Source organism: Podarcis bocagei (genome assembly GCF_964188305.1).
Source record: "Podarcis bocagei genome assembly, chromosome: Z".
Taxonomy (NCBI): Eukaryota; Metazoa; Chordata; class Lepidosauria; order Squamata; family Lacertidae; genus Podarcis; species Podarcis bocagei.
In genome coordinates, this window is record NC_138140.1 from 17,092,709 (window position 1) to 17,114,176 (window position 21,468).

The 21,468-nt window shown below is 45.3% G+C and overlaps 1 protein-coding gene and 1 long non-coding RNA gene across 15 annotated transcripts in view; one reads left to right on the top strand and one right to left on the bottom strand.

The window, feature by feature from the left end:
* FNBP1 (formin binding protein 1) overlaps positions 1 to 21,468 on the top strand; it is a 117,144-nt gene that overhangs the window by 31,248 nt on the left and 64,428 nt on the right. For all 14 annotated transcript variants that reach the window (XR_014003918.1, XM_081178746.1, XM_081178739.1 and 11 more), the window contains exons 2-4: positions 10,427 to 10,542; positions 19,413 to 19,469; positions 20,027 to 20,174. Coding sequence is in view for 13 of the 14 variants with exons in the window: in XM_081178746.1 (XP_081034872.1) it covers positions 10,427 to 10,542; positions 19,413 to 19,469; positions 20,027 to 20,174 (321 nt within the window). In the remaining variant the exon portion in view is untranslated. The remainder of the gene's footprint in view (positions 1 to 10,426; positions 10,543 to 19,412; positions 19,470 to 20,026; positions 20,175 to 21,468) is intronic.
* LOC308578516 lies at positions 13,456 to 15,606 on the bottom strand. Its single transcript, XR_014003976.1, has 3 exons — positions 15,500 to 15,606; positions 15,213 to 15,397; positions 13,456 to 13,617 (listed from the first exon to the last, which is right to left on the bottom strand). It is a non-coding gene; the product is annotated as an uncharacterized lncRNA (long non-coding RNA).

Below are 21,468 nucleotides of genomic sequence, written 5' to 3' on the forward strand. Positions count from 1 at the left end.
TCTGTCCCAGCTCCTGCCAGCCTAGGAGTTCAAAAGCAGCCAGTGCAAGTAGAAAAATAGGTACTGCTGCAGTGGGAAGGTAAACAGTGTTTCTGTGCGCTCTGGTTCCATCACGGTGTTCTGTTGCACCAGAAGCGGTTTTGTCATGCTGGCCACATGACCTGGAAAGCTGTCTGTGGACAAACGCTGGCTCCCTCGGCCTGAAAGCGAAATGAGCGCTGCAACCCCAGAGTCTCTTTTGACTGGACTTAACCGTCCAGGGGTTCTTTACATTTACCTTACTATTTGACAGTTCAGCTCTGAACTATTTGTTCAGTTATGCTTGTGTGAGTGTGTCAAGGAGGCAAGCTTGTGTCCTATTACAAAATTGGGCATCAGACGCCTTTTGACACTGCTCTTGAAAATGTTGCGGAATTGGGTTTGGCTCAGGGATAGAACATCCGCCCTTGCATGCAGAAGGCCACAGGTTCAATCCCCAGTGGCATCTTCAGGTAGGGCTGGGAGAGGCTACTGTCTAAAAGCCTGGAGAGCTGCTGCCAGTCAGTGTAGACAACACTGAACAAGATGGACCAATGATGTGACTCTGTATTATGCAGTTTCCTATATCTGTATTTGATTCAGTCCTTTTTTGAGAATTATAAGAAAGAAAGTCTTTTTTGAGATGAGGAAGGGGGATCACAAAAATTGTGGGTGGTTGCAGTTTAGCAACATCTGGAGGGCCTCAGATTGACTGTTCTGGTTCTATGGGTTGTGAGATTCGCTTCTTCCAGCTTCCGTGTTAGACTTGCATGGTTGAACTGTGTTTGGATGACTGGAGCCATCCTATGTTCCTGGGCTGCAAGAATGTGCTCTTTTCAATATGAAGATGAGTAGTAAAATCATACAATTGATTCTAAGGTCCCTCTGGAGAAGGTGGGTGGGAAGAATTCAGAGGACTTGTCCTGTGTGCTCCAACACTCAGCATTTAAGAACACTGAAAACACAAGTTGCTTCAGTTTCAAGAGAATGGGGTCCAAGTTCTGTACGAAGGAAAGCAGAATTTTAAGGCACTCCGAAAGAAGATGCTGGAGCACTTCAAATCATTTGCCCATCCATGAGCACAGATAATTAAGTAGAAAGAACTGAAAGGCAGTACAGGGAGATCTCCAATGCATCCCTTAATCATCATCATCATCATCATTATTATTAGTATAACATAATTGTAGGGTTATTGTATGATCTTGGAAGGTTATATAACTTTAGAAGGGGGCATGGCTGTGAGGAGGTGTGGCTGTGGTTATCATGAAGGGACTTTCACTTACGAATCTGCCACTATACTCCTGGTCCTTGGACTCCAAGGGGGATGGAAAAGCCACTGCAGAAGGGGGTACTTGAGGCAAGTGGCTTGTGCATTATCTCAATGCACAACACATGGGGCGGCACTTAATCTACAGGCCCCACCCCATAAGTAAAACTTTTGACTATGTTTTGAAACCCCAGACCCTTGTATGGGAATCAGCTGGACTGTGGATTTCCGAAGTGGATGGTTGATCTACTCTGGGACATGATCCTCTCAGATCAGATCAGGCACATCTGTTTTGGAATCAGAAAAGGGTAGACTTCTCTTGTGTACACTGATGATGGCATATTATTAATCCTCCAGCTTCTCTTTCTCCCACATCCTTGATTCTGGAATGAAGTGATCTAAATGTGTGATATTTTAGTGTATGGTTTCTATGGAAGCCGCCCCGAGTGGCTGGGGAAACGCAGCCAGATGGGCGGGGTGCAAATAATTTATTTATTATTATTATTATTATTATTATTATTATTATTATTATTATTATTATTATTAAATTTAAATTGCCAGCCCCGCAAAGGTGCAAACATATTAGCCAAGTGCCAAAGTGTGCCTCCTGCAAAGTTATGCCATGAAGCCTGAAATGCCTGGTTTCGCCAGTTTAAATGGGAGGCTGAGTTTCTCTGTCCAAAAATAGGTTGGAAGGATATTTCCACCTGCCAGTGTAGGCCCTGCAGTGGGCATTTCTGGCACAGTGGGGCTGGTGATTCTCATGGTTGAGTTCTGCTCACAGGCTTCCCATTCTGCATCTGGTTGGCGGATGTCAGAAGAGGATGTTAGACCTGATGGGCTGCTTTTGGCCTCATCCAGGTTCTTCTTATCCTCTACTTCCACTGCCTCAGAATATTAGTTGCTGGTGATCTTGCGGCGAGTAATACAAGGGGCTTGGAATTTCACAGGAAGTGAGGAACGTGCTGTGTGGGTGGGTGAATTTCAGTTCAGTTTGCGATTTAACATGGACCCACCTAAACCTTCCTTTCCAAAACGGCCCCATTCTTCGCTTTAGTTGTGTCGGCACTCAACCACCCATGTTTGCCGTTAGTTGGAACAGTACCAATAACTGTGTGTGTGTGTGTGTGTGTGTGTGTGTGTGTGTGTGTGTATCTGTCTGACGCTTAGAAAGATCCAGCCACTCTTCCCCTCCTTCATCTCGTTCCTTTCCAGTGCAGCCAACCGCATGTACTCCCAGGAGGCCCAAATATGCAGCTCTCATTAACTGAGAACTGCCGACTTAATTAACAGACACGGTTTGTGAAGGAGGAAAAGGTCTTATGACATTAGAGGCAGCTGAGTGGGACAGGAAGCTTTTTTAGGCTCCTTGATCTTCCTGAAAAATACTCCTCCACCTCCACCCCTACCCGGCCCGGTTAACTCAGATTTTCTAGATGCTGCTTTTACAGTACAAAACCTGCAACCATTTCGGCCACAAGTTGAAAGGAAAAGACAGAGGTGTGTCCATCCCTCTTTGGCCTCCGAGCTGCAAAGTGGGTGGGGGGGGTGCTCCTTCCACACCATAGCGGCTGTGACCAGGTGTTTCTGCTCAGCCTGCTCTCCAGATGTTTACCATTGATGGACAACTTGCCCATTAAGCATAAGGAAGAACATTCTGGCAGCAAGAGCTGTTTGACAGTGGAACGGGCAGCCTCAGAAGGTGCTGGCTCTCCTATGTTGGAGGCTGGATTCTGTGGTATCCTCAGGGCCCCTTGACAACCCCCTTCTTAGGGTCCTTTGTCTTTAAAATTTGGACCAGACGTCTCTTGAAAAGGGAGACAGCCTTCCCTAAAGAAGGACACATGGCCACTTTGTATTAGGATGTCCCTCTTCAGAGGGAGTGGTGATGTTCCACCTCAGCTGTGGAATTCCCAAGTGGGGAGAGGGGTGTTGCTCTTGTCCAGGTCTTGTTTGAGGGCTTCCTTTTGGGGTATCTGTTTGGCCACTGTGGAGGCTGGTGTAGATGGGCCTTTGGCCTGATCCAGCAGAGCCCGGCTCTAGTACAACAAAAGTGGTCCATTTTGGGCAGCAGGTGGTGCTAGGAAGCCCCCGGGCAGGGTGTGAACACAACAGTCCTCCATCTGCGTTTGAAGCTGCTGGGAGACACTCCTTCTGGACTTTGTCAGATGCAAGGCACAGTGGTCTCTGTGACCTGCAAAACTGTTAATACCTGTAAATACTCACAATAAATCTGATAACCTTTTAAAGCTGCCACAAAACTCTTTCTGTTTCCCCCACCCCCACCCCCACCCCCACCCTTGCAAGGAGCAGCCCTCTGGAAGCAATTGATCCCTAGTAAGGTCATGGAGACACTTATTTCTGAGGGGAAAATCGCAGCGCTGAAGGCTTGTACCTAACTACATAGACTCATAGAATTGTAGAGTAGGAAGGGACCCGAGGGTCATCACCCTGCAATACACAAATTCTGCCCATTGCCACTCCTGGGTGGTCTCGAACCACCAACCTTCTGGTTAACAGCTAGACTCACTGACCCATTGCACCACATTGAGAGCAGGACTTTGTTTACAAGGTGTTAATCTACTTTTCACCAGAACAAGTAAGAGGTTTCATCTCAGCTATATTCTCCCCTTCTAGATTCCACGAAGGAAATAAGAGCAGAGCTTTTGCCACCTATCTCTGAATATCAAGGATGGAGGACAGTGGAATAGGGGGAGTGCGTGCTTGCAGCATGCCGTGTTCATCAGCTTCCTGGAGTCCTTTGGCTGTCCCCTGGCGGGAACAGACAACTGGGCAGAGATGAACTTCTTTTTTTGGAAGCGAATGGCTTGGTCTCAAGTGGACTGCAGGTTGCAAGATTAACAGATTGCCTTGGTTGGGGGGGGGGCAGAAAATGCGGCTCCCTGATTTGAGGAACCATCAACCTTCTTTACCAATGAAACAGCCTCTCCGTAGCTGTGAAGCGGATTCCAATTGGCAGAGTAACATGTGTGTCCCCCCTCCTTCCCCAGGAATGCCAGAACTGTTGCTATGGCAGCATCTTGAAAACTGCCTTCTTTGTAGTTTAACCCCCTCCTGCCTTTCAAACTGCTGGGCTGGGATTTTTTCCCGGTTTCCCCCCCCCCCCCCCTTTTCGTTTTAACCTGCCAGGACTTTCTCTCTCTGAAACAGCAGTGCTGCATGATGTGATTAAATGAAATTTAACGTAACACAAGAAGCAAGGATGCCCACCAACCTAGATGGTTTTAGAAGAGGGTTGCACAAATTCATGGAGGAGGAGAGGGCTGTCAAAGGCTATTTAGCGGCAGCTTCATGCCTCACAGCCTGGGATCACCGCTCATTCCTCCTGCCTCCACGCTAGCGGCAGCAGGAGCAATGGTAGCAGCATGGTACCCTGGCACCTCATGCGAGTGTCGGTGCTCCCCAGGTGTGGGGCTGATTCTAAGGCTGGGCGATGTATCTTGGCTGCTTCTCCCCACCTTATTTCCTCCTTTCTCCTTATTTCAGACATCATGATGTCCTGCTATATCACCGTGTTTAGCTGGTTGAAATCTTGATATTGTCCAGCCCTAGTTTCAGACTCTTCTCCCTTGGAGGTTTTTGAGCAGATGATGGATAGCCATCCATGTGGTGTATGATTTAGTTGTGTTTCTTGCATTGCAGGGGGTTGGAATAGATGACCCCTGGGGTCCCTGCCAACTCTGCCAATCTATAATTCTAACCTGGATGGCATTAGAAGAGGATTAGACACAATTCATGGAGGAGCAGGCTATAGATGGCTATGATAGCTCTGCTATGCTCTCTGCAGTTGGAGGCAGCAATTCTTCTGAATACCAGTTGTGAATACCTTGAATACCTGTTGCAGGCTTCCAATAATCATGTGGTTGGCCGCTCTGAGAACTAGCTGCTGGACTAGATGGGCTCCCTTTAGCTTGATCCAGCAGGCTCTTCTTCTGTTCTTATGCTTGGTCAAGAAATTGACCCTTGAAGTTTAGCAATGTTATAGTTTAGCAAGGTGGCCACTTCTCCCGTTATGCAAGACAGGGTTTCACTTTACACCGGAGAGAGATCTCTTGCCTGCAGTGACACCACTTGCTCTGAAATGTTCTTGTTCCAAAACTCATCCTCTTCGCAAGTGTTACGTTTATGCAAGATTCATGCACCGGTTTTCTCAGTAGGCCTTACTTATTTTCTGTGAATCGGAGGAAGTGGTTTATTTCATAAGCAGCCGCTTTTCAGATGGCTTTAAGAACAAGAAATCCTCAAGAAATACTTGCCCCTCTCTTCTCTAGCAAACCAGCATGCAACTTCATCTTTTGACACCAGCTTTATAGTCTAGTGAAAAACAGTGTCATATCAGACAACCGGAATCAACTCTCTCACTCTTGATTAAGCAGTGTAATATGTAGGACACTGCTGCTCAGATCACCCTAGGTCAGAAGAGAGGAGCCTCTGACCCTCCAGATGTTTGCTGTACTACAACTCCCATCGTCACTGACCATTGACTACAACTCCCAGCATCCCGGGCTGTTGGCTGCAACTCTCAGCATCCTTGACTATTGTTCTGAGGCTGGTGGGAGCTGGAATCCAGCAAAATATGGAGGAACAGGTTCTCACAACCCTCGTCTAGAACAAAGACTTAGATAACAGGCTCAATATGCAGTAACTAACCAATAATGCTTGTTTTGTTTTTAGGTAGGGCTATGCCACGTGGGTGGCGCTGTGGTCTAAACGTCAAAGTGCAAGTAGAGAAATAGGTACCACTCCGGCGGGAAGGTAAACGGTGTTTCTGTGCGCTGCTCTGGTTCGCCAGAAGCGGCTTAGTCATGACCCGGAAGCTGTACGCCGACTTCCTCAGCCAATAAAGCGAGATGAGCGCCACAACCCCAGAGTCGTCTGCGACTGGACTTAACGGTCAGGGGTCGGTCCCTTTACCTTTACGTATGCCAAATGTTCTCCAGTTTCAATTTTAGGGTTGGAAATAAAAGATTTCAGCAAGTTATAATTTCCCCCTCAAAAAGAGGTTGCACAGATGTTTAGCTTGCTTTGATCCCAGATGTTATATTACCCTCCCGCTCCCCAGGCCGTTCCTGGTACTTTGGTATAATTCTTTCCTAACTCTCCCACTGCATTCCACCCAGCAAAGCTTCTTTCTCCTCCCTAGATCAGTCACATAGGTGATCCTAGCCAATTCAGGATCCCCAGTGCACTGTTGCAAGAAGGAGCAGAGGCAGGAACCATGGTTGCAGGCCTCCCGTATTGATGTAAGAAGTTCTTCTATTTGCAGGATTTATTTGAAGGATTTTGCAAACTAAACTTCCTTCTGCTGCAGAGAAAATAACTGGGGTCATTAAGAGAGTCAAGATGGCTTCCAGATGGTTCTGTGAACTCAAATAAAGAGATTTATTTTTTTAGGGAATATTTCCTAAATTTTGAATGATGAAGCATAATTGGTTTTATGTGCACTTTAAAATTTGTGTCACACCACCAAACCTGGATGGGTTTTGAAAGGCAAATGAAGGCAGCCATGAACCTTCTGCTGTCAGCCCCATATTCTAAAACTCACCCCCCCCCCCAAAAAAAAAGTGAGAAGAAGGGAATGTTGTTGGTTAGTATAGCTGACAATGTTTGTAAAATGTTTCCAGTGGTTTTGTCCCAGCCTGGATCTGTCTGAATGTTGCACAAGGGTTTGAGTTTCACATCCCTGGGAAGGTTAATTTCAGAGCACCGTGGAAACATTGAAAGAGATTGCACCAAGCCCTACTGCGGAATCATTTCCCCAAATGGCCTAGGGGCTACTGATACTGAATGTTAAAAAGGGGATCTTAGCCACCACACTGGAGAAACTGAAAGAGGCTTTGCATGCGGAAGATCCAGGCTCAGCCTTAGGCATTTACAGGTAAAAGGATCTGGTAGCATCAAGGCTGGAAACTCTAGGCCTGGGGATCTGATGTGACCCTCTGGGAATGCCCCATAGCAACTTCCTTGAGTGTTTTGCCTGACTGGGGTGTCTCTTGCTTGCCTAGATGAAAGGTAGAGAGCAGGGTATGTGCAGAAACTGGCCTACTGTACAATGATAAAATGTGCATTCATTCATTCATTATAAATATTGAATATTATTTCATCATCATTTATATACCGCTTCAAAGCAGTTTACCGAAAAACATTAAAATTATCAGCAAGTTAAATTAACTATTATCTAAAGCTTTCGAAAAGTTAAAATAACAATAGACTAAAACAGATAAAAATTTGCAGCAGCTTTCTAAACATAGGCTTGTCTAAACACAAATTTTTTTAGCAATTGCTGAAAAGAGCAAAGTGAAGGCGGCTGTCTGCTATCAATAGGCACAGAGTTTAAGGCGCTGCCACAGTGAAGTACTGTAGTGCTTTCTTACAAATGAAGAACGGAGATTTGTTGCCACACCGACTTTCACCTCTGGTCCCACCCAGCACTGGGTAACTAGCAGTGGGAAAGACCAGGATAATTGCTGCTGGTCAGAGCAGCCGATATTAGTGTAGATCAGCAGAATATTTTGAGTTGTAGGGCAGTTTCCTGTGTATCTTTTCTCAAAAAGGTATGTATATTAGGCAAAACAGTGTACAAGCCTTAGATGGGTTTAGAATGCAGGGTGCTTAATTGAAAGGCGAGCAGTATTTTGAGACTTGAGTAAATAATGCCTGGAATCCAAGTACAGTCTCTGAAGAAGTGGGGGGTTTGAAAAGAGGGCAGCTGAGATCACTTGTTTAGGCTGAAGAGTTTTCTGTGTGTGAGATCATGCTAGAGGTCTCTCTGAATTTTTTCTTTCCACGAGGAAGCATGATGGTTCGCAGGAAGTGCTGCACAGGAAAAGGTGGTGTCACTTGTGCTTTGGAAGCAATGCAGCTACATATTTAGAAAGGTTTCAGAGGAAGGATACCCTTGGAGTAATTGTTATCCATGCCACTATGCATCTTCTTTATATTGCACTTGTGGCATCAAATCTGATTGGCTGCAGCGATACGGAATGTTCAGCAAATGCTACCAGAATGTTTGCAGTGCAGCTTCTGCAAGGGGAGAGGCAGTTGGAACTTTGGCTGGGATTAAAATCTTGCACAGTCCCCAAGGGACAGGAGTTCTTGTTTATTTTTTTACCTCCTGGGAACAGCTTTAGTATTAGTGAGCAATTCTAGGAGGTAGGGAAGCCATGGGGCAAGGAGCCTGATGAAGAAGAAACTTAGAGTGTGGAGTAGGCAGCAGACTGATATTTCTCACTGAGGTGATGTATTTGTGTCTATGCTATATTCCTCCAGATGTGGCTCACATGTCTGAATGTTCCTCCATTAAAACACACACAAACAAATCCCTGCACATAGAAAATATGAGAGAGAAGTCCAGGCCTAAAGTTCTTTTTGCTGACAGGCTAGCTTTCTATGTGCAGGGATTTTTATGTTTAGATTGAAAGTGCATTCAGACAACTCAAACTACAGCCTGAAGTGGTTGTGAAACAGGATAACCACAGTTTCCAGGGGCTTGGAGCTCATCTTCGTAGACACAATATGGTGCATCATATGAACATAAGAAGACCCTGCTGGATCTGGCCAAAGGAGGCCCATGTAGTGCAGCATCCTATTCTCACAGTGGCCAGCTTGATATACCATGGGAAGCTAGAAGCAGCACTCAAGCATTAGAGCCCCCTCTCTTCCTGTGGTTTCCAGCAATTGCTACTCAGAAGCATGGCTGCCTCTGATTGTGGAGCCAGAGCATAGCCATTCTAGCTAGGAGCCATTGAGAGCCGTAAAGGTAAAGGGACCCCTGACCATTAGGCCCAGTCGTGACCGACTCTGGGGTTGCGGCGCTCATCTCGCTTTACTGGCCGAAGGAGCCAGCGTACAGCTTCCGGGTCATGTGGCGAGCATGACTAAGCCACTTCTGGCGAACCAAAGCAGTGCACGGAAATGCCATTTACCTTCCCCCCGAGCGGTACCTATTTATCTACTTGCACTTTGACATGCTTTCAAACTGTTAGGTTGGCAGGAGCAGGGACCGAGCAATGGGAGCTCACCCCGTCACGGGGATTCGAACCGCCGACCTTCTGATCGGCAAGTCCTAGGCTCTGTGGTTTAACCCACAGCGCCACCCGCGTCCCTATTGATAGCCATATCCTCCACAAATTTGTCAAGTCCTTTTTTAAAGCCATCTACATTGGTGGCCATCAATGCTCCTGCAGGAGTGAGTTCCATAGTTTATGAACTCTGTCGGGGGGGGGGGAAGAAACCCCTTCATCTGTCCTCAATCTTAAAACATGAGTTACAGTGTCAGGAGAGAGAGAGGAAAACTTTTCTCTATCTACTTTCCCAATTCCTTACATCATTTTATGAGCTTATATCATGCTGCCCTTTACTCACCTTTCACTAAACCTTAAAAGTCCCAAACACTGCAGTCTTTTCTCATGGGAGACTCATTCCATCCCTCCCAAAATTAACCCCTAAAGTTTTTTTTAATTTTGCCACCAGCCATCAGTTTTGTCATTTCTAGTGCATCCCTCCCCCTCCTGCCGGCCACAAAGACCGGAGGGGGGAGGAGAATTTGTGGGTAACCATGAGGTCTGCTCTCCCCCACCTGATCTGCTCTTCCTCTCAGTTTGAGAAACTTTATAAGAAGCATCCGCCTTGCAGCTTCTTCTGAAAGCAGGGAGAGGCTGTGAGTCACACCAGTTACCTTCTTTTCACAGAGGGATATATCTTCATCAGTTACAGGTCATGGTTACTCACAAGATTCCCTGAGAAAGAGAGAAGTCAGGGAGAGAAATTGCTGAAACGTTTGTTAGGACAACTGGTGCTCATGGTTATTGGCATTGCACCGAAGCCAGTGACTGCACTGCAATCCTAAAAGCACTTACTCAACAGTAAAGCTGTGATCCTGTATATAGGCTCACCTGGAAGCAAGCTGCATTGAGCTCAACCGAACATCCTTCTGCGCTAGGCATGTACAGAATCGTTCTCGTAAGTCAAACAGTGGGGATTGCATCTAAGATGGGACTGGACCCCAGATAGAGTGTTTATTGGTGATTTTCTTTTTAATGACTGAAAATAAAAATGTCAATTGTGATTTGCACCAAGGCTCATAATGAATCCACTTTTCTTTTCTTTTTTGCTCTGCAGGATCAATTTGACAACCTTGAAAAACACACTCAGTGGGGGATCGATGTTCTGGAAAAGTACATCAAATTTGTGAAAGAGAGGACGGAAATTGAGATCAACTATGCAAAGCAACTTAGGTGAGTCTGTTTGCCAATTTCGGAGGATTGTTTCATTTCTAGGTTTGGTCATAAAGATAAATTTTGGGTGGTAGCTATTTAGAACTTGAAAGCATTTGGTATTTCCCAGCTAAATTATACTCAGAGTAGACCCATTAATATTAATGTATCTGTGTTAGTCACATCCCCTAGTTTTTATGGGTTGTAAAAAACACACAAAAAACCCCACCCTTAAGGATCCCGCAAGCCTGCTGGTTGCATTCCTCTTACTCAGGGGTCAGCAGACTTTTTCAGCAGGGAACCGGTCCACTGTCCCTCAGACCTTGTGGGGGGCCAGACTATATTTTGAACAATAAATAAATGAACGAATTCCTATGCCCCACAAATAACCCAGAGATGCATTTTAAATAAAAGCACACATTCTACTCATGTTAAAACACACTGATTCCCAGACCGTCCACAGGCCGGATTTAGAAGGCGATTGGGCCGGATCCGGCCCCTAGTTTGCCTACCCATGCTCTTACTCATGGTTAATTCTTCTTTTGGCACTCAGTTATGTTTGCTAATACCATGTAAACAGGGATGGGGAATCTGTTGCCTGCAGATGTTGCCGAACTACAACTCCTATCTTTCCTGACTGATGGTCATGCTGGTTGAGGATAATGGGGAATCCAGCTGTAGTCCATGCATTGGTAACTTCAAGACTGGATTACTGCAGTGCGCTGTATGTGGGGCTGCCCATGGGCCCGGTTTGGAAGCTCCATCCAGCTGGTGCAGAATGCGGAGGCAAGCTGTTGATGGGGGCACCTCGCTGACAGCATGCAGCACCCTTGCACTGGCTGCCTACCCACCACCAAGCCAGGTTCAGGGTCTTTGTAATAATTTACGAAACCCTTAACAAGTTAAGTCCAGGGTACCGCCTGAACCCATTCCTCTCTGAGAGCATCAGTGAGAGCATCACTGGTTGTTTCCTGAGTTGGCGAGGCTAATTTAACAGAAACAAGCTTCCAAGCCTTCAGTGTCATTGGCCCAGCCCTGTAGAACTATCTTCCCACCTTCTGTGCCAACCTTTTAAATGCCTGCTGAATTTTTCTCTCTATTCCATCAGTCCACTGCAGGCAGCTAAGAGTACATCTTTCCACAACAGTTTGCTGATTTCTGGCTTTAACTTCTTTTATATAGCTTTTATTATATGGCTTTGTGTTTAATTGTAGTAAAATGCTCTTGTGTGTTTGTGTGTGAATGAACAGCAGTATATAAATCTTTTTATAAATGAAACAAACAGATAAATGAGCAGAATACTGTGGGGGCAAAGGGTCCTCATCCCATGGGTACGGGATGCCCTTTTGTGAGATCCAACAAAGTTATTCCTGTGCTACAGCCAATGCAGCCCTCTTGACCGCTGGTGACTGGTGTCCATTAAGACTTGGGCAGAAGGCAGGGAGCCCAGACAGGAGCCAGAGCCAACTCATTCCCGGTTTGTCCCTCCACCCTCCTTCCTGCTGAGCTGTACAATGGGCAACACTAAGAGGGGAAGGTAAATGAAGCTGACAGGCAGGGCCACGACCCGCTGGACTAGTTGTAAGTAAGAAAGGCAGGTGGGTGGAAGCTGGCTGAGGGCAGACAGGTTGGCGGTGCAGCCCTCTTCATTTATCCAAATGCATCAACTTCCACTGATCTCAGTCTCCTATGTGCAGCAGCTATCCTCCCCAAGCAAGGCCTACTGTTATAAATCTTGTGGGCCTTTTTAAAAGCAGTTTTGAAACCCAAAAATTATTTTTGAGGGTTTTTTTTCCCTGGTAACTTTAATCCCATGGCTAATCTTTCTCACACGCCTCTTAATCTCCTGTGTTTGAGGCAAAGGAGAAAGTAACCAGTCTTTTCTGTTCAAGGTGCATCTGACTGAGGAAAGTCCTGCAGGCTCAGAGTTAATAATAATAATAATAATAATAATAATAATACAATTTGTTGGAAAAGAATATGTAAGAAAAACAAAAAAATTCACTTGGAAAATAATAACAATAATAATAATTTTTATTTATACCCCGCCCTCCCCAGCCAAGGCCGGGCTCAAGGCGGCTAGCAAGCAATAATAAAAACAAGTTGAATGAATACAACTTAAAAAAAGAAAGAGGGGGAGGGAATCAAATTGGCTCCAAGCCAAAGGCCAGGTGGAACAACTCTGTCTTACAGGCCCTGCGGAAAGAAATCAGATCCCGCAGGGCCCTGGTCTCATGAGGCAGAGCGTTCCACCAGGCCGGAGCCAGTGTTGAAAAGGCCCTGGCTCTGGTTGAAGCCAATCTAACTTCCTTAGGGCCCAGGACCACTAGGGTGTTGCTATTTATGGACCTTGAGGCTCTCCGTGGGGCATACCAGGAGAGGCGGTCCCGTAGGTACGAGTTAGTGGAGAGCAGTGTGGAAACTGCAACAAAAAGTTGCAGTATACCTTCGCCTCTTCGAGAGAGCACCCCTCAGGGTTCTTGCCCGCTTAGGAAGGGACTGTGGTGCAGTGATGAAGTGCATGCTTTGCACGCAGAAAGCCTCTGGTTCTGTTCCCAGCATGTCCAATAAATTAGGTCTGGATGAGCCCCCCCCCCCCGGCAGTCTGAAGTCCTGCAGAGCCACTGCAGTCAATGATACTGAGATAGATGGACCCAGTGGTCAAATTCAAATGATTTAGCTTAATTGAGACCCATGAGGTCTAGAATCTTAGCTTTATTTCTAGGGGGAAAGGACTGTTGCTCTGTAGCAGAGCAAATGCTTTGCATACAGAAGGTTCCAAGTTCAATCCCTGGCCTCTCCACAAAGGGCTGGGAATGTGCTATTAATATTATTACCATTGCATTTTACTATTACTACTAATAATAATATATTTATACCCGGTCTGTTGTGGCCTGTAACGGAGATAAAACTGGACAGAAATTCAGGAGGCGGGGAGCCATCTTTAGACACAGCCGTCACCTTGCAGCTGAAATCTCATCGTTGAAATTTCATCGTTAGGCTCAGGTGCCTCTCTTCAGGGGGATGACCTTGCTGTTCTTCCAACTTTCATTGTCCCCATTTAGCAAGGAGCACCATAAAGCACAGCTTGGTCTCCTTGCTTGTTGGGAACAAGGTGAAAGCAAATGTGTTACATATTTATCAGACGAGATGAATTCCTGAAGGTTTAGAGCTGTGAGTGCCTAACAGTGATCCCAGGTGGGGAGCGCCAGTAGAAAGGGGACTGAAAGTGGGACCACTGAGAAAATAAGAGGATCAACAAGGTTTGCAGAAGTACTTGTAAAAAATAATTAACATTTAAGGGGGCACCCTGTAAAAAAGCAACATGGAATGTTGACTTTTGGTAAGGCAGGATGGCTTGGAGTCTCTTAGTAGAAGACATAGCTAGCTGGCTTGCTGGAACCCTGATCAGGAGCACTTCTGTTTAATAAGTGAGGACACGCTGCAACATTTCCCTGCTAACTCATGCCTTATGGCACATAAGGCCTCCATTTTCAGCAGTTGTATACATCTGTTGTATACCTCCATTTTCAGCAGTTGTATACATCTGTCCAACAGGTACAGAAAAAAGGAACAGGAGAGGGGACTTCAGGTCTTGTTTGTTGGCTTTCCAGAGGCATATATTGGAAGCAGGAGGCTGGATTAACTTGATCCTGAAACCATAGTATCATAGAGCTGGGAGGGACCCAAAGGGTGACCAAATCCTACCGCCTGTAATGCAGAAATTGCAGGTTCTCTTCATCTGTCTTAGCATGTGGCCAATTTGGGGGGACATGTTCCTTTCCAGCTAGGGGTGAACAAACCTGTAAATTTCAATTTCCCTCAGTATCTCACTCCTCCACTCCCCAGCCCCACTCAATTTCAGTTCTGCATGTGTCTCCAGCAATTTGCAAAAAATCCCTCTGAAGATTCCACAGCGTCTTAGTGTACAAATTTCTCTTAATAAATGCATTCATGTATGCACATCTTTGACCAATACACACCAATATTGCATATGATTGCTTAGGCAAGAGGCAGTGTTGCGTAGCGGTTACGATGTCAGACTAGGACCTGAGAAGGACCAGGTTTCAAATCCTCCACTCAGCTATGAAGCTCACTGGGTGTGACCAGTCACTGCCTTTCAGTCCAGCCTACCTCACAGGGTTGTTTTGAGGATTAAAAGAGAGAAGGCAGATAATCATGCTTGCCATCTTGGGTTCCTTGGATATGGGATACAAATACAATATAAATAGTTTGGTGTAGGGGTTAGAGTGTCGGACTGGAACCAGGGAGGCCAGGGTTCAAATCCTTACTTGGCCACGAAGCTCACAGAGTGACCTTGGACCAGTCTCTGTCTCTCAGCCCTGCGTGGTCCTTGTGGGGATTAGATGGGGGCAGCGGGAAGAGAACCATGCACGTCACCTTGAGCTCCTTGGAGAAAAATATGTTCTATAAGTGCAATGAATAAATAAAAATAATGCAATGTGTTTTTGCATGTCATTTCATGAGTGCATCCTTTTTAAGGCAAGCTCTTCCCTAATGTAACATATTTTGTACACTTTGTTTGTCTGGAGAGCCACACTACAAAATTCAGTGCAGGGCGGATTTTGAACTATCATTGTGTTTTGGTTCGCAGGTCAGTTTGAGAAGCACAGATCGGGTAGCTTCTCATTAAAATGCAAAGGAAATGGGATTTCTCTCCCATTTCGTACCTTTAGCATGACAGCGGCCAGATAATAAGCAGATGAAAATGTGTTCCTGAGGCATCTCCTGGGCATCAGCAGGGAGACGTGCGCGTGTGTTTTTGTGCATTCTGGATTCGGGCACCCATCTCACTGGCATTCTCTCTGCGCTCCAGGAGGATTCTCAGGCATATCCGACTTCTTTCCGGAGTGATCTGGCGAGAATGAGGAGAGTCAGCCAAGCAGAACATCGGCCATGCAGGCCTTGAAATCCCTGAAGGGGGTGGGGGTGGGGGGACAAGGCCATGTTAGCTCACCATCTCAGATGCAGCTGCTCCAAACTCAGTTGTAGAGAGGGAGGGAGGCAGCGGCAGATTTCACCATGGGCAAGATGCTGGTGAAGAAGGATGGGTTGGGGTGGCATACATCTGCATGGAACAAACAGAGGTGGGGTAGGGAACATAAACGGGACCCACTTGACCCACACACCAAAAGAATAACAATTCTGCATTTGGGGTTGCAGATTCCTGCAGCCTCTATAAATTTACGTGAATGGCACCGGTTTACATGACTTCTGTTTTGAGGATAACTAGGGATGGGAGATAAATTAAATCTGGCTTTCATTTAAAGGCGCACCTGCATATAATTTGCACTTTCCAAAACAATACGTGAAGTGAAATACAGCCATGCCCTTGAGATTCACATAGGAAGCTACCTTATACAGTGTCAGACAGTTGGTCCATCTAGCTCAGTATTGCCTACCCTGACAGGCAGTGCCTCTCCTTGGTTTTAGACAGGAGTCTCTCCCAGCCCTACATGGAGACAGGACATTGAACATGGACATCCACTTGCATGCAAAACAGAAGCTTGTACCATCGAGGTATGGTGCTTCTGCATCCAAACTAAAATGAGATTCCGGTCCTCAGGATGCTAAAGAAAGTGGTGATTTAAGTAACGAGCCTGTGGTCCATGTAGCTATTTTTTGCAATGACTGGCAGTGACACTTCAGAGTTTCAGACAGCCTTACCTGGAGATGCCATTGGGAATTGAACCTACGACCTTCTTAACACAAGGCTCTGACACTGAGCTGCAGCCCCACCCCACCCCCTTTGCACTTCTCCAAATTCTGCAAGGTGGTTCTCCAGCCAAGCAGTGTATGCTAAGATATATGTAAAGTGTGCATATAATTGCATATAATTAGTGAAAGTAGCATACTAACGTGCACTATATTGGGAGAAATTGCTTTGACCAGCTGAATACCCTTCCCAGTTCCTGGGAAGGTTACTCTTCCCTAAAGGAACTAATCATGTATTTGGTAGCAGGATCCAGTTTTATTATGTTTTTATATGTGTTGGAAGCTGCCCAGAGTGGCTAGGGCAACCCAGCTGGATGGGTGGGGAATTCTTCTTCTTCTTCTTCTTCTTCTTCTTCTTCTTCTTCTTCTTCTTCTTCTTCTTCTTCTTCTTCTTCTTCTTCCAAGGAACAGTTCATTAGGAAAAGCAGCATACAAATGTATTTATTAGGAGAAATTCATACTAAGATTCATGCAGATGAATTTTCACGAGACCTTCTTTGAAATAAGTAAATAAATTAGAAACCAATGTGGAAAAGTTGGCTGGAACTAAACTGGAAAATTGGGAGCCTGAAATGGACAGATATCCATAAGGATAACATTCTGCTATATTATTATATTATATTATATTATATTATATTATATTATATTATATTATTATTTTCTCTCCTCTCTCTCTCTCTCTCTGTTATTTGTTTTGCTAGACAGAGGAAAAGGCAAAGAGTTATGTAGAACACTGAAAGCTGCACATTTTTTTCTTTGGTATCTTACTTTTTACAGTATTCTAAATTGGCAAAACTTATACATCTGAAAAAGCAATTCAAAAGTTGCAAGTTAAAATCATGTGGCAGGTGGAATTACAAAATAACTGGAATTACAAAATGACTCAGTATAAGGTTGCTTCCTATATTCCTATGTGAATCTTCCTCCTCTGATTTTGTACCTTAGTTTCAAATTCTTAAGTGGTGTACTTTTAGTTATATTTTGGTCTGCAGTGTTTTGCCCATCCACTCCTCCAAGTGCTGGAAACAGAAGGAGGTTGAATTGGGTTTAATAAAAATGCATCTGTGGAAATTACTTGGACTTTCCCAGAATTCATTTGCTGTGATTTTGCCACAAGTTAGAGAGCCCAGAAAAAAAGGGGGGGGTTGAAACAAAATTCTCTCCAGTGGAAAAACTTGTGATTTTGTTTGGATATCAGAAATCCTAAGCAATGCCAAAAAAATTGGTATTGACTTGCTGCAGTTTGGGGATAAAACAGACTTGTGAAAGTAAAACACAACAATGCAACAATTTTTTTTGTACTAAACTGCACAATAAATTCTCCTTTGGCCTCTGCTGTCATTCAAGTTCTCCTTTTAGAGTCTTGTGAAAAGAGAGCTTATTTATGAGCTATCCGGTCTGCATATTTATAAGGTTTGCATCAGTTTCTGGGAAAAGTAGAGAGAGGTGGGAGAAAGCTCCTGTAACTTAGAAGGCGAATCTCTGTGCTGAGATTTGGCTGCAAGTTTTAGCTTTTGTCGTCGCTTCATGTGTGCTTTTGTATTAAGGGATGCGGGGGGGGGGGAGAGAGAGAAGTTTGGGTGAATTTTCAATTTAATGCAAGCCTACAAAATCTGGACTTCCTGCAATGATTTGCAAACTGAAACACTGTAATCTTTCAAAATGCACCTTTCTCTGAGTTTGTCAATGTTGTTCTCCAACAAAAAAGGGTACAAAAATGTGTATATTATGTGGAAGCATAATATCGTACAAAATGCATTAAAATTGGGAAAGTGTGTGTGCAAAAATAAAAGAAAGATGCATATACATTAGGAGAATGTGTACTAATGATATAGAAAGGTTGCAAAGAAGTTTTAAATTGGAAAAAATGAGAAACAAGAGAGTAAACAAAATTTATTTTATTTATATCCAAGGAGCTCAAGGTGGTATAAAGATTCTCTCCCTCCTCCTTTGATACCCCCAACATCCCTGTGAGGTAGGTTAGGCTGAGAGACAGCAACTTGCCCCAAAATCACCTAGTGAGCTTCATGGCTGAGTAGGAGCTAGAACCTGGGTCTTCCAGGTCCTACCAACACTCTAACCACACCACCACATGCTGACAGGTTTGCAAATCCTTGCAAATTGTGCCATGACCACGTTTGCATCCATGCAGCAGTTTATTCCATACCCCCAACATTTCCCTAACTGTTGATTTCCACATTACAGTCATACCTCGGAAGTCGAACGGAATCCATTCTGGAAGTCCATTTGACTTCTGAAATGTTTGGAAACCAAGGCACAGCTTCCGATTGGTTCCCGATTGCACAGGCACATCGGAAACAATAGCAGAAGCCACGCCAGATGTGTTCGGCTTCCCAAAAAAGTTCAAAAACTGGAACACTCACTTCTGGTTTTTGATCGTTCGGGAGCCAGAATGTTCGACTCCCAAGGCGTTCAGGAGTCGAGGTATGAGTGTATGTCTGGGCTTTCCCACAATGTAAACTCCGCCTCCAGAAATCTAGTGGAATACAGCAGAATTTGGTGATCATTTCCATGTTAATTTCGGTGTGTGTGTGTATCTGTTTGCTGTCCCCTTAACCCAGAAAATCACAGGAGTCAACAGCAATACTGTTCTTTCCTGCCCTTTTTGTGTGTGGGGAGGTAGAATCATGGGGGGACAGAAGCTGAAATCTGCAGGAAGGGCAGGGGAGCAGTGGCGTTGTTCAGTGACGTCTGTCGCTGTGTCACGCTGCGCCCACCAGTGTGCAAATGAAATTTAGTGTGATGTGCCACCATTCCATAATGAAACAGGTACTGCAGTGTGAAAGGAACATTAGAAAATAGGACAGAAAATGGGATAATCAGGAAAATTAATGCAATATTTGCTACATCTGAATGCACCCTATATAGAGTGCCCTCAGAACAGCTGAAGGGCAGCAAAATAGACTGGATAAAGAACTGAAGGTTTTTTGCCTCCTTACAAAATATTTATAACACTTAAGTTAGACTCACTCAGCGTAGACCTATTGGAATTGATTGGCATGACAGACTTAAGCACATTAATTTCAGTGGCATAAAGTAGAGTTTCATTGGGTACAGCTGGTGGGTAGAAAATTCACTGCCAATCGCAAATTTCATTTTTATTTATTTTGCTTCTTTTTTAATTATTATTTTAGGAACCTTTCAAAGAAATACCAACCCAAAAAGAACTCCAAAGAAGAAGATGAGTACAAGTAAGTTTCCAATGAACCTGTGCATATTCAGCCTCTTTCTAGGGAGCAACTGGTGTAGATAAATCGGTATTCAATTACATTAATCTGCCCACCACTTTCTGTTATGGCCCCGCCCAACCTTGGCCTGCAGCCCCCAGAATGTTGCCCAGATGGCAATGTGGCCCTTGGGCTGAAAAACGGTTCTGTCTGAATTCTGCCTTATGCTGAGTCACTCCATTGGCCCGCTCTTCCCCAACAGTACCTCAGTTGACCATATCCCAAGTTCTCAGAGACATGTCTTCCCTTCTCCAGCTCTGGGAAATGTGCCAGTTACTGAATCTGGGACCTTCTGTCTGCAGAGTTCAATGTTCTGCCTACTGAACTGTAGACTCCCCACAACCCAACCCCATTTATAAATATCCTTTACAGTCCACACCGGCCGTTGCCTTTGCAGAGAACTCTGGAGAACTTGATTATCTCCAAGGGATAAAGGGCAATGTGTCTTTTAAATTTAATTAATTTTTTTCCTCCTCTCCTTTTAAATGAGTGGTTCGCTTTGCGTTGTTCTGTTTTTTTAGATATTCGTCCTGCCAGGCCTTCTTAGCCACTTTGAATGAGATGAACGACTACGCAGGACAGCATGAGGTCGTTTCGGAGAACATGACCTCCCAGATCACCGCCGAACTGGCCCGCTACGTCCAGGAGTTGAAACAGGAGAGGAAAATGGTAGGTTCACTTTTCTTCAAATCTCTACCCCAATCCCCTCAATTTGTTTGCAGTTCCTTGCTTCCTGATATATGTACTTAAGAGCAGGTGCAGGGAACCAGTGGCCCCCTGCATACCACTGAACTACAGGTGCAGTCATCTGTGACCATTGCTCATGCTTGCTAGAGCTGATGGGAATCCCAACAGCTGCCACAGGGCCAAAACGCATCCCTGCCCTTATTCAGAATAGTATCCCTTACTATCATGAAGGCCTAGGACAGATAACAAGAAAACCCTGTACCCTCACTTGATGTAAGGTCGCTGACCGAAGCCAAGCCTGGTTTTTTGTGGCCCTCCAGAAGCTGGGGTCCCGCTGTTACTCACTGGGACGACTGAGGAATCCCTCCCTCTTTCATGTCATTTATGAGAGAGAGAAAGGGAGTGTAGTGCACAGAGAGAGGGGGTGGCGCGCAGTTGGGGGGTGCAGAGAAAGAGAGAGAGGCTAGATGGAACCGGCCCTGTGACTTGGCGCAAGGCTGCATACTCTGGCGGCTGGTGCACACAGCAGCAGCAGCTGGTTTTACAAGGATGCTTAAAGGCTGTAAAGGACTTGCCTCGCCTGACTTTGGCTGTGGCACTCGAGCTGGTGAATGCTAAAGCAAGCCGTGCTCTCTCTGCTCTTCCAATTCCCCCCCCCCCCCCGCACCGTCCCACCCTGCTGCAGCCCTTTTGAGACATAGGCTCTCAGTTGTTCCTTTGCTGTAAGGCATAAATAATGCAGTGGCTCACGCCTTGAGGGCGCCGTGGGAGACAGAGGCTTTTGGTTATGATCTGGATCAGAGGGGGGTTGAGGCAATGAGTGGTTTCAGGTTTCCAGGCAGGATTCTCCTGCCTCTCCTTTCTTTCTTTTTCCTCCTCCTCCATGTAAACGTGCAATTAGCTCGCGGTAGGGTAAAAGGGATGATTACAGGCTGAAATAATAAACCAACTCCGCTACGTAATGCAATATGACACACACATTCTCTCTCAAGTAAACAGTGGCTGGCAGCCCGTAACGATCCAAGGAATCGGATTCTTAGCTGACTTGGATTCCAGTATTTGCCCATCAGAGATACCTTGCAAAGTCCACATTTTTGAATCATAGAATTGTGTAGTTGGAAGGGTCACCCATGGGTCATCCAGTCCACTTTCCATGCAATGCAGGAACCACAGCTAAAGAATCCTGAAAAGATAGCTATCCAACCTCTCTTCACAAACTTCCAATGGAGAAGAGTCCTTACCTTCAGAGGTCATAGAATCATAGAACTAGAGTTGG